We start from the raw sequence: 11538 nt of genomic DNA, 5'->3' as shown, positions 1-11538 counted from the left end.
CAACCTACCAAACCATTCCGGCTTTGTTGTTGTTTTTCTATGTGCGTTTCGCTCGTGCCCCATCCCACCGTACGAAAGCAATGCGCCAGAACAGTATCGACCAACGAGCTGAGCTACAGCTATGCTCAGCCGTGCTGTGCTATATTCACCTCGAAAAAAGGGCCCATTTCATTTCATTCAGCGCAGGCCGAAGGGAAAGAGTGCATTTTGTTCCCGTGCATTATTTTCTACTGTTTGCGAACGAGAAGCAAGTTGGCAGCGTTCGGGCGCCGCCAGTACTCGGCAGGAAAAGGTACGCAGGACAATTGTTCACCTGAATTCGCAACAAACGGCAACGGTGTGTGATGTTTCCGATCCGGGATTTGTGATGGGGTTTTGCTTCGCTGTGATCTGCGCTGCGGATACGGAAAGGCGAAGATTAATCACGCAGTAGAATAGTTGAGGCTCCCTTCCTTCTCTCCCTCCAACCGCTGGTTCTGTTGGGCAGCGGGCGATGGTGTTGTTGTTGTTGTGGTCGTTGTCGGACAAGCAAACGAATTTCCTTGTGCAAAGCAGTGCCATATTCACGTTCTTCTTGCTCATCTAGTCCAGTTTCTTCAAAGGCATAGTTCTGGCAAAGTATTACGTTCAAAGTTTGTTCTTTTCCAAAAGCCCCTCTCGGTGTGAAGCACGGAGCATTCGCTGCTGTGTGTGAGTGTATGAGTGTGTTGGTGTGTTTTGTGTAGCTGTGTGCGTCTGTGTTTGTACAATGCGAGCAAATGATTGCAATGTTTTCAATCGCTAAGACAATAATGGCGACCGCTGCTTAGTGATTACGTCCTAGCGATTCAGCGCCCAGTCAAGTGGTGGACGTTTTTCCATGCCCGTGTTTCATCCGCACCCTAGCGTCAGGGAGGTAGCAGCTTCCGGTTGCACGCTGAACGGGAAATGATTCATTCCAGCCAGATAATCGAACCACGAAGCAAGAAAAATTACCATCAGAGCACAGCACGGACGGTTTTTGTTTTGACTTTGTTCGGCCCCCTCCCGTTTTACGCTTTCCGCCGTCAGCTGTCATATCGGTGTGTGTCGCTTGTTCGGTGTGTCTTTTTGGTGTTTCTAGTGCGTTGTAAATTGCGCACCGCCCGTACAAAGGAAAGTTAGGTGGAAAAAGTATTTGGATGGGAGTGAAAATCGCATTCGCAAACTAGCGGAAGAAACAAACACACAAGCAATAGTGTGTGGGTAAGTGAAAATCCCTACCGCTCCCCGTATATCCCGTACCGTGTGATCAAAATTTCGGTTTGTTTTCATCAAAGCAACAGCGCTATTTTGGGGGCCGTGTGTGTGTGTGTGTGTGTGTGTGTGTGTGTGTGTCCGTCCGTACACTTAGCAAACTACCAAACAGAGAGGTGGTGTGCTGTGGTACGCTAATACAGGTACGGTTCGCTTTGTGCGTGTGTGTGTCTATCTCTCTTCAAAGGAAGGGAACAGGGTTGGTGTTGTGCAAAGTTGGCCGTTTTTTTCTCTTCCTCCGGAACCGTGACAACCATCATCAAGCTCACACGAACAACGCGCTGACTGTACTATCTCACCCGCGGTAGACGACGGCAGACGGTACCAGCCCCAAGGTCAACACGTCCGACCAATAACTTGCGATTGTCTGTGAAATTTGCATCCCTGGAGGGTGTCGAATTGTTGTGAACGTGTGCGCAGCGGTACAAGCGAACCGAAATTCAGTAGACGCAATCGATCTGGCAAAAGCTGCCCCGGTGTGTTGTTGGATTTGCTGGTAGATTACTCCCATCCACAGTGATGAGCGAAGTGTACGGAAGAAGCCAGAAGAGTACGTGCCCTTTTTCTTTCCCACATCTGGCTGAATGTGTGCGCGTGACTCAGTGCCACTTGACTGTGCGCAACACACCTGGAGATGATAACGCAAAGCTACAAACCATCCGACACACCATGTACAGGGAGAAAAGCAGCATTAACAAAGCATTTCAAGCTGAAAGGCGGTACAACACACAGCAAACACATAAACTCGGTTGCATATCGTTCAGCAATTATTGCAAGAGCATTAGGAATTCAGGAAAATCAGTGGCTGAAGTCACCAATGGTGTTGGTATAAAGTGGCTTTGAAAATCGATCGCTGTTTTCCTTTCTTACTTCCTTTTCTTTTAGCTTATCGGAAGCAGTAAGTGGTGTCTCCGTTTGTTGGTTGCGTTGCGTTTCGACGGAACACATACGCAATACGCAACCAGAATGGAATGGCAGACACGCAAAGCACACACTGCATGCATCATTCCCTAATCGCGTCTAAGCAATGTTGTCTCCTTCGCGTTGACTTGGATGCGTTCTATGTTCTCGCAAACACCATGATCAGCAGTTGTGTTGTATGATCATGCTGGCAAACACCTACAGAACAGAACACACACAGTGGCGGACAGTCGTTCTAGAACGTCCCTCCTGGGGAGCGTAGAACGCATGACGCATGCCAAACTCGAAAGGGCCGATTATATGTCGTACAACCCAAAATCATCCCCTATCTTTAACTGTACGCGACCGCGAGATTGTCTTTGTGATTAAAGAACCCGCGTCGTATGGTGTGTGTGTGAGTGTGTGCGTAAAGCATCTCTCAAACCATATGATTGGGGCTAATTGATTGAGGCAGAGGATGAAAACGTAAACGAATGGCCGTTTACAACACCAACTACTGCTACTAATAGCAACAAAGCGCATACAACTGGGTTTTGAATCTTCAATTGTTTCTTGAATTATCATAATTTTAGCTTCATCAAACGAGCACCATGCGATGCACATTTGCATCATACCCCACCCTAAGGAACGAGGGTGATCGTTTTTCTAAGCTTGATTTCACGGAGCTCTACACACTAACACACACTCGTCCGGTAGCTTCGTGTATAGTCGTAGATAGTGAGAAGCAGCTGCTAAAATCGCGTTCAAACTTTCCGCGGTCGTGCACAGCGGGACCTTCTTGTCGTTGAAATTGTAAAGTGGTATTTTTTCTTCTTCATTTGTTTTCGCTAATCTCCACGATGCTGCAACGCTCAGCCGCGATACAGCGGGGTCGAAGCAAACGTGTGTGGTGTGGTTCGTGCGTTTGTTTGGGATAAGCAGGAAACAAGCAACAGTCACCACCAGTCCTTGAACCTTCGACGCACATACACACAGTAGGCGCAGCGCTAGTGAACGAACGTACGTGAACTGTTTTTCTCCTCCCCCGGGGTGTGTTGAACGTTTCGGAACAGGTGGCAACATATGTGTATGGGTGTGCGTGTATGTTGCTTTCCAATCTTGGTTCGGAAAATTTCAGTTGGTTCATTTTTCATCTAAAAGAACTAATCGATAACAATTTTCTTGTGTAATTTAATCTTTGTTTAATCCCTTTTTCTCATTGTAGATATCAATCAGGCTCGTTGCTTGACCTTGCTGTAGGATCGCGAATATCCACACACACACCCACACACCCCAATCAACCACCATCGCTAATGGAAAAATACTAAATCGTGAATGTGCATTCCATCTATTGTTGCTTCCGGTTTGCAGCAAAGAAGTGCTGGGCAAAGAAAAAGGTGAACGTTTCCTGCCCCCGCCGTATAAAAGACGCATGTGAAGACAATCGTGTCGCGAAAACCACAAACCCTCCGCGTTCCTCCTCTGCTTCCCGTACCTGATACGCTGGCCTCTAGCCTGATCTTGTGTTCCTGCGATGCCGGCTAGCTGAAGTGTGACCGTTAGACATGATCAGCACCATCATCATCATCACTCTCCTAGAGCCGGACAGGCACTAGAGAGCTGTGAACACTGGTGCCGTTCACCCTTCTCCCACCCCGGTACCCAAAGGGACGGCCGCGTGCCGCGTGAAAAGGAAAAGACAGACGTGCGAGCGCGTACGCGTTAAACCGACCCTAGCGCAAAAGCGTATCACAGACGGTGGACGGCAGGGGAGGCGACCGTGTACTCCAGGGGCGCAAACCCGGAGTCGTGCGGGAGCTATATATAGAGTACGAATCGCGATTATCGGGTTTGTTTTGGGGCCCATCGTCGCGAAGCATTATCGCAAACGTTTCTGTGGATTGAACATGCTGCCGCAGTCGCTGATAATGGTGAAGGGCGGGTACGCGCGTAGGCCGATGAATCGGGCTGCACACCGATCGCCGAAGTTCGTCCATCGGCAGTACCATCATCGGCTGGTGATGCTGGTCGCCATGGTCCTGATGTTGGCGCAACCCTGCGTACGAGCGGACATACTCGTCTATCAGATGCTGAACGATCAGGTAAGTTGCTGAAAAGTTCGACCTCCATGAACCTTCTAGATGGAAGGCCATATTGACTGCGATTATGTGACCCCGTAACCTTCTACCGGAAGGCGCATCGTCTGAGGATACGGGTGTTATCTTCACTGACACTGGTACACACAGAGCAGATTGTAGGGTAGGCAGCCAACAGCAAAGCATCCTGTTATCAGGCAAAACGGATACATACTACACCTTCACTTATCGCTGGATAAGTTTTATCGTCTGCGTACCCCATCCGAGGACGCGTAATCCATTCGACGGAAGCAATAATGACTATGAGTTTGTATAGAGGAAGTTGGTTTAATAATTTTTTTAACATTGTCCAGTGAAGACATTTTCTTATGCGCCTGGGTGTCTGTGCCGGCGCAACATAGACGTCACTGCTTTCTGCCCATCTGGTGTTAAGAGAGTGGCTAAACAACAATGTCATCTTTTGCGAATGTGGTTCGTTTGTGAGTAGAATAACGATTGCACGAACTTCGTGACCGGTTACTTTGTACGGGAACAGTTTCGCTGTGATTCTTGCTAGCTGTTGCTGGGAGGAAAAGATTTAAAAGCACGTAGAAAACATAGTAAAATTTTAGGGTCGTTAACTTTGCTTGCCAATTCAAATCGACGGCTATTGCAACGATATAGAGTTAAAAGATCGATAAGAAAACAATCGTTCGAAATAATTGAACGATTAATCGGTTTACATCTTTTAACAACGATACTGTTCAAGTATAATTTCACATAGAAAAATTTAAATAGAAGTCTGTCTTTGTACTCATTCGTATCATCAGTCCTATCAAGAACACTACAGCAACGAATGTAATCGCAAAACACGGTGCACGGTGCTTCACGTTGCACACACTACCGCTTGGCCCAAATCTGTCTAATGCAAAAGAGGCTCCGGCTTTAAGGTCACCAATAACATACGCAAGCCGTACACAACGTGTTACAACATGCCGCCATCCGCAGGAACGATGATTATTGTTGAACCTTTTTTTTTTTTGCTGCACTCTTTCCCACCCCCTTCGAACCCTCCCTCCTCAAACTCCTCCTCCGTAGCTGCCGACATCAGCCAGCTAGCGCAATGACCATTCGGTCGTTTGATAGCGCTAGGAGATAGTAGTGGCCGAGCTTTTGCACCGTATCAGTAGCCGGGCACGAGCGATTTTACTGTTAATAACCGTTCTTATGATAATACACTCCACATGCCACCGGCTAAAACAGAAGAATGAATCCGCCCTGCGACAGTGAGCACGGTTCACAAAGAAAGTGTGTCCGATTGATTTATTTTTTGTCTTCGCTCCTCTTTTTTGTTGGCCGATTTTGCCGGCATGCAATCGTATTTCGATGCAGTGTAGATTATTATGCTCAATGTTGTTTACTAATTTCCATTCGTTCGTTTGTGCTCTCTTTGTAGATCATCGAAGAGTTTCGTGACCTTCCAGCCACGTTCGGCGGCGAAATTCCCGACTCGGGGCTGAAGGTACTGGCGGACAGGGCGGACCCACCGGACGGTTGTACCGAAATGCGTCCAGCGCCGAATATAACTAGCAAGTTTGCGGTAGTAATCGCACGGTATGGTTTATTGAGTATAACAAAAAAGCGATCCCTACCATTTGTGGATGAATCACTCATCGATGGTTTATGATTTTCCAATTTCCCATTTTAGCTACAACTGTTCGTTCGAGGTGAAGGTACGGAACGCTCAACAGGCTGGATATGCCATGGTTATCGTTCACAATGTGGGCAGTAATGATTTGGGTAGGTTTTGTGGCAACAAACAGCGAGTTAGAGACACAGTTGGGAGCTTTTTTGGAGCATAGCAATTATTTATTTCCTTATTCCTACCGCAGAGCACATGTCCGCCAACCATCCGCAAGATCTGCTAATACCGTCCGTGTTTGTGGGCGAATCAGCTGGACGCAGCATCATCGAGGCGTACCTGTACGATCATGACTACGCACTGGTCATAACCGATGACATCCCGTTCAACATTAGCAATAATCTGATTATTCCATTCGCCATCGTTGTTGGGCTGTGCTTTATCATTATGGTAAGCCCTTGTCGCTCGAGTCAGGACTCGATCAGGCTCAATCAATTATTAGCACCTGTGTGCGCGCGCGCGCGCGTGTGTATGGGTCATTTGGATCAAGTCGGACACTTGCTGTTTTTGGTATGATTCAAAACGATTATCCTTTGGTTTGTTTGATGAACAGAGTCTTTTTAAAGATAACTTTCGCATACGGGTTTCAAGTATATAGAGACAAAAAAACAACAACAACGCCGCAAGTGTCCGGCTTACCAATGAGGCCAACTGTATGTATGTTTTTCCCGCTGATTTTCGGTAGCGTGTCTTGCAGGTGCTGTTCATGATTATCCGCTGCATTCGTGAGCGGCGACGGCGGATGCGTCACCGGTTGCCTGCCCGCGTGCTGCGCAAGATCGGCATCGTAAAGTTCGCTAAAGGGATGCGCTTCGACACGTGCGCCATCTGTCTGGAGGACTTTGTCGAGAACGAGCGACTGCGTGTGCTGCCCTGCCGGCATGGTAAGCATCACCTCCACCCGGATCTCTCCTAATTTTGCTTGTGGTGCGATTATTTACAATGCATTCTTTTCTGCTCCTTGCGCCGCAGCTTATCATGCGATCTGCATCGATCCATGGTTGACGAAGAACCGGCGCGTTTGCCCCATCTGCAAACGGCGGGTAATAGTGCGCGGCGAGGCACGCCAACGTCGCTACTCCAGCGACAGCATGTCGTCGACGAATGCGGACGAATCGACACCACTGCTCAACTCGACCGAAAACAGTACTTCGGGTAGCGCTGCCGGAGTGGTTACCGCACCACCGGCTACATCGTCTTCCAGTCCGGTCACTGCTGCGGTTGCACCGTCCGGTAACAGTGGTGCCGGGGCGCAAACAGCTGCTGCTGCTGCACCGCAGCGTGAACAGCAGCAACTGCAGCAGAATGCCGCTCCCGACAGTCACGTGATGGAGGTGCCACCTTCTGACGACGACGATGAGATGCTGGACGATCGGAATGTACCGAGTGCGCGCTGGCTGTTGCGTGGCCGTACTTCCTCCCAGCAGCAGCATCAGCAGCAGCAGCAACCGCAACAGCAACCCCTTAATGAGTCTCCATATAGTCCGATCGGTGACAATGTGGCTACTCCTTCCCGTTGGAGGTTTTTCCAAAGGTAGGCTGTAACTTAAGCAACGGAAAACGGGTGCGATAACATTTACTGATTTTTAAATATTTCATTCTCCAATGATAGATTTTTCACCAGAAGTACGGCGCAAAGCGATACCGAAGGCAACAACATACAGGAACCGCCGGCACCGGCGCAAGCACCGTCACCCCAACCATTCAGTCCCACCGTGCCGCTCGGCACGGGTAACAACATCCTCAATGCGCACCTGTCCGGTTCGTTCCACGGCTCGGAAGACACGACCGACGACGAACTGCTCGATGCAATGCAGCGCGACCGGACCAAGCAGCGCCAGTTCCGCTCCGCACCAGACATGCCCTCGACCAGTGTCGGCGCGCGTCTCGGGGTAGCCGCACTGCCGAACGTTAACTTCAACCCGGCGGGCGGTGGCGCAAACGCGCCGGTAGCACCGGCCGAGTCATCGTCCGGTGGTGGTGCCCCGAGACGGTACCCCCGCCAACCGATGCCTCGGCATGAGCGTAGACGTAATGGCAACAACAATAGCCATATTGTGTAAATACGTGCCTAACCGAACGTGGCGGGACGTTCCTGGAGTGGCTGCGACGTTCGGAGGATGGTGGTACTCACACACACAAACACACGCGTGATTCGGTGTGCTATAGCGTTTTTCTTTTCTTCTTTCTCTCCCGGGTGCGGACCACTCCCCCCAAAACCCCGCACCACGGGGGAGGAAAGTTGGGAAGGGTTATTTTAGGAAATCTTTTAAAAGGGATGGAGCGCGTGCAGCCGAACGAAGCGAACGCACTACGGATACCTAAATCATCATTATCATCAAGAGCCCCTCCCCCCTGCATAATGTGCGCGACCATATTGATGTCGCTTACACACGTGATATAGAGTACATATATGTAAGCATAACACAGCAAAAAAAAAAAACAACAAGTAAGCTGGCCAAGAGTTTGTAACTTTTCCGGGGAGTTGTCCCTTTTTTAGAAGGCAAGATTGTGGTAGAGGTCCTGGCCAAGCAATGCAATGCAGCATCACAACCCTCATCCATCCTGCCGTCAGTTATCTTGTCCAATCCCCGAACATTCCCCGGGGGGGAAGGCAGATATCGCTCGAATTGCGTGTCACAAAACACAACACAGTCACACATAATATTATGCTTTTTTTTGTAGCAGTAGTGCAATGCACCACGTGTGCGTGTTGTGGACCGCGTTGTGATCGGTGGTCGGTTGCAGGCTGTACTGTGAGCCTGTTGCATTGCGTTGTTGTGTGTCTCTGCTTGTCTTGCAGGCATCCAGTAGCTCGGTGTGGCCGCTTACTGTTGAAATAATTTACCTTATTTACCATTTAAACGTATAGTCATTCGTATATTAATCGTTTATTTTTTTCTCTTCATTTTACTAACGGAACTGAGAGCAGAGGAGTAGAGTGAGTAGATCGAAACAATCGAATAGATAGTAGTGTGCGCCCACCAATCGTGCGCTTGTGTGTGCTCTGCTTGTATTTGCGAGCAGAACAGTAATCAGTTTGTGTACCCCCTCCAGCAGAAGAGTTTAATTGCGCGCAGTGTGTGATTTTTACACACATGTGATTTTGAGTTATTAGTGCGATGTTTTGTCTGTTTTGTTGCACAAACAACAAACAAGCGCCACGGTTAGGACAAGATATACCGGACAGTTCCAAGAGCTGTTCCGATGTGTAATATCTTCCTTCGACCACTTCCTCCGGCACGGATTTTCCGTACAGTGTTTTTTTTTCTTTTTTTGCTGAAGAGCGAAGGAAAGCAATAGAGAAAGAGATCCCTATTTTTAGTTGCTAACCACATTGTGCGTAAAAGGGCGCGTAAAGGTAGGGAGTTGGGAGTAGCTGGCACAGCGGTACTCATGATAATTAAGGGTCGCCACACATTTTGTTTTTGTTTTTCGGGATTTGCGTCCACTCTCATCATAGTTCGAACCGCGACTTGTACTACCACGGCGTTAGGGAAAATATTTGGTAGAGAGAGGTATTTAGAGGTAGCGAGGAAATAAAATAGAAAACTCGTACTATCTGCGTAATCCATATATATGTATGTATGTGTGTGTGTGTGTGCATTCGGACTTATACGGTGGGATGTACATACGGTACTATGAACAGGATTAGTTCGGTAGGCTAATTTCGACGCATTCGTTTATCTAATCCGGACGATACACGAGCGCAGACAGTGAACTCTCACGCTGAAGTGGAATCATGAACGTTCTCTCAAGAAAAGGAAGAGGGAAGAGAGCAAGCCTTTATAGTGAAATAGCCGGAGCAGAAGGAGAAGCTTGCGTTTCTTCGCTCGCGGAGAACGGAGAAAAGGCACTATTGTAAACCAGATTATCCCGCGCTAGATGAGAAAAGGAAGAATAAACTGTACAATATAGTTGAAGCACGCGTTGCACAGCTGCTCGGATGTATCGGAGAAATAAAACTCCCGCACCAACGGTAAGTGTGTGTTTATGCGATTTTCATAGTTCTAGCATTGTTTTATGTAAACGTAACACCTAGTGAAAAGAAAAAAAAAAAACAAAATATTACACAATTCCCCGCACACACCCGCGGGCCACCCCCGCGGAGAGAACGGCGTGTTGTGCGCGGCACGCGCTACTTTATACCCATCCCCCGCACCAGCCGCACCAGGTGATGTTCCTCCTCCCGCTCCACGTACTCGAGAAAGCGGCCGACGCGTTCGTCACGCTTGCCGCACGCCGATGCTACACCCTCGTCGGTGTAGTGGTCTAGCGCCTTCCGCACGTCCACCATGCGCCAGCGCACCCGCTGATAGGAGAACACGGCGCCGAGCAGATGCCAGATGGTGAACTCGGGCCACAGCGTCTCGGTGAAGTACATCACGGTGGTGGCCGACTGCCAGAGCAGAAAGTCGCTTAACCGCACTTCGCCGGACGTGCGCACTAGCAGATCCGGCTCGGCAGAATACTTGGTGTAGAGGCATCGGGTCAGCAGCTCCTCGCTGACGTCGTCCGGCTCGAGCTGCCCATCGCCGACCGCCTGCGCGACGGTGCGGATGGAATGTGTGATCTCGTCCCGGGACGTGTACGCGAACGCCACGTTCAGGATCGCCTTGCGGTTGTGGCGCGTCAGCAGGACCGCTTCCGCGATGCTGCGCCGTATGTCCGGCTCGAGCAGATCCCAGTTGCCGATGATGCGGATGCAGATGCCGCGCTCGTGCAGCTTGTCCCGCTCGGCCAGCAGGCGCTGGAATTTGTCCCTGGCCAGATTCATCAGTGTGTCCACCTCCTCCTGCGTGCGCTTGAAGTTTTCGATGCTGAACGCGTACACCGTCACCTCGGTGATGCCCACCTCCAGGCACCACTGGAGCGTTTCCGACAGCTTCTCGAACCCGGCCGAGTGGCCCTCCGCTTTGGCAATGTTCGCTTTCCGGGCGTACCGCCGGTTACCGTCCATAATGAACGCGACGTGCCGCGGTATCGGGCCGGCCTGCAGCACCCGGATCACCCATCGATGGTACCAGTGCAGGTTGCTCTCCCGGACCCAGGTCGAGGCAGGTGGTTCCGTTGCTGGTGTCGGTGGTGGTGGCCCCGACACTTCGACGGGGCGGACGCTAGCGGCGGAAGGTGCCATCGCCTGCAAAAGAAGGAGTACTGTGAGCGTGTGTGTGTGTGTGCGGACGGTCCCATTTGTTTGAGTGTAGAAGCAGGAAAGTATATTGCACGATTACCTGTAATTACCTGCTAAAATTGAACTATTTCATTGGGGTCTGCTAGAATTAGAATCACCAAGAGGGGGAAAGATCTTCTCGTGAGTTGTTTCTTGCCGATTTGGAACCTCACATGACAGCGGATTGTTTTGAAAACTCCCAGCGAAAAAACTATCCCACATGGTATGCTGATGTTGCGCATTCACCTTTCGTAGCTGATGCTTTCTCTTTCTATTTCCTGATCTATTTTCACCATGTTGTTGTCTCAAAGTATGAGGCTTGCTCAGCTATATTTAAATTAAACTTTTATCTCACAAATAGGAGTTAAAAGAAACAGTTTTTGCTTGTATTTTGGCAAAAATGCGTAACGGAC

At 49.5% G+C, this 11538-nt stretch overlaps 2 protein-coding genes across 12 annotated transcripts; one reads left to right on the top strand and one right to left on the bottom strand.

Annotated features, from left to right (window-relative positions):
- The first annotated feature begins 77 nt into the window (after positions 1–77).
- Positions 78–9875, top strand: LOC1281089 (E3 ubiquitin-protein ligase Godzilla). Of its 8 annotated transcripts, XM_061652014.1 has the most exons (9): positions 384–1224; positions 3052–3195; positions 3401–4277; positions 5707–5864; positions 5959–6050; positions 6143–6342; positions 6650–6836; positions 6925–7486; positions 7565–9875. In XM_061652014.1, the coding sequence occupies exons 3-9, from the start codon at positions 4083–4085 to the stop codon at positions 8013–8015; spliced, it is 1845 nt and encodes a 614-aa protein (XP_061507998.1). In that variant the 5' UTR covers positions 384–1224; positions 3052–3195; positions 3401–4082; the 3' UTR covers positions 8016–9875. The 8 variants fall into 8 exon arrangements, with proteins under 8 accessions (XP_061507996.1, XP_321026.5, XP_061507994.1 ...); XM_061652012.1 differs by lacking the exon at positions 3052–3195 and having other exon boundaries at positions 78–1224; positions 6638–6836; XM_321026.5 differs by lacking the exons at positions 384–1224; positions 3052–3195 and adding an exon at positions 93–292.
- Positions 9876–9936: 61 nt separating this feature from the next.
- LOC1281091 (dehydrodolichyl diphosphate synthase complex subunit DHDDS) lies at positions 9937–11407 on the bottom strand. Of its 4 annotated transcripts, none has more exons than XM_003435961.2 (2): positions 11187–11407; positions 9937–11092 (listed from the first exon to the last, which is right to left on the bottom strand). In XM_003435961.2, exon 2 carries the CDS (start codon positions 11087–11089, stop codon positions 10091–10093), a length of 999 nt encoding a protein of 332 aa, XP_003436009.2. In that variant the 5' UTR covers positions 11090–11092; positions 11187–11407; the 3' UTR covers positions 9937–10090. The 4 variants fall into 4 exon arrangements, with proteins under 4 accessions (XP_003436009.2, XP_321028.6, XP_003436008.2 ...); XM_321028.6 differs by having other exon boundaries at positions 11197–11407; XM_003435960.2 differs by having other exon boundaries at positions 9937–11109; positions 11187–11322.
- Between the last annotated feature and the right edge of the window lie 131 nt (positions 11408–11538).

The sequence above is a fragment of the Anopheles gambiae genome, chromosome 2, assembly GCF_943734735.2.
Source record: "Anopheles gambiae chromosome 2, idAnoGambNW_F1_1, whole genome shotgun sequence".
NCBI classification, from domain to species: Eukaryota; Metazoa; Arthropoda; class Insecta; order Diptera; family Culicidae; genus Anopheles; species Anopheles gambiae.
The sequence above is the reverse complement of the archived record's forward strand: the minus strand, read 5'-3'. Positions and strand labels throughout refer to the sequence as shown.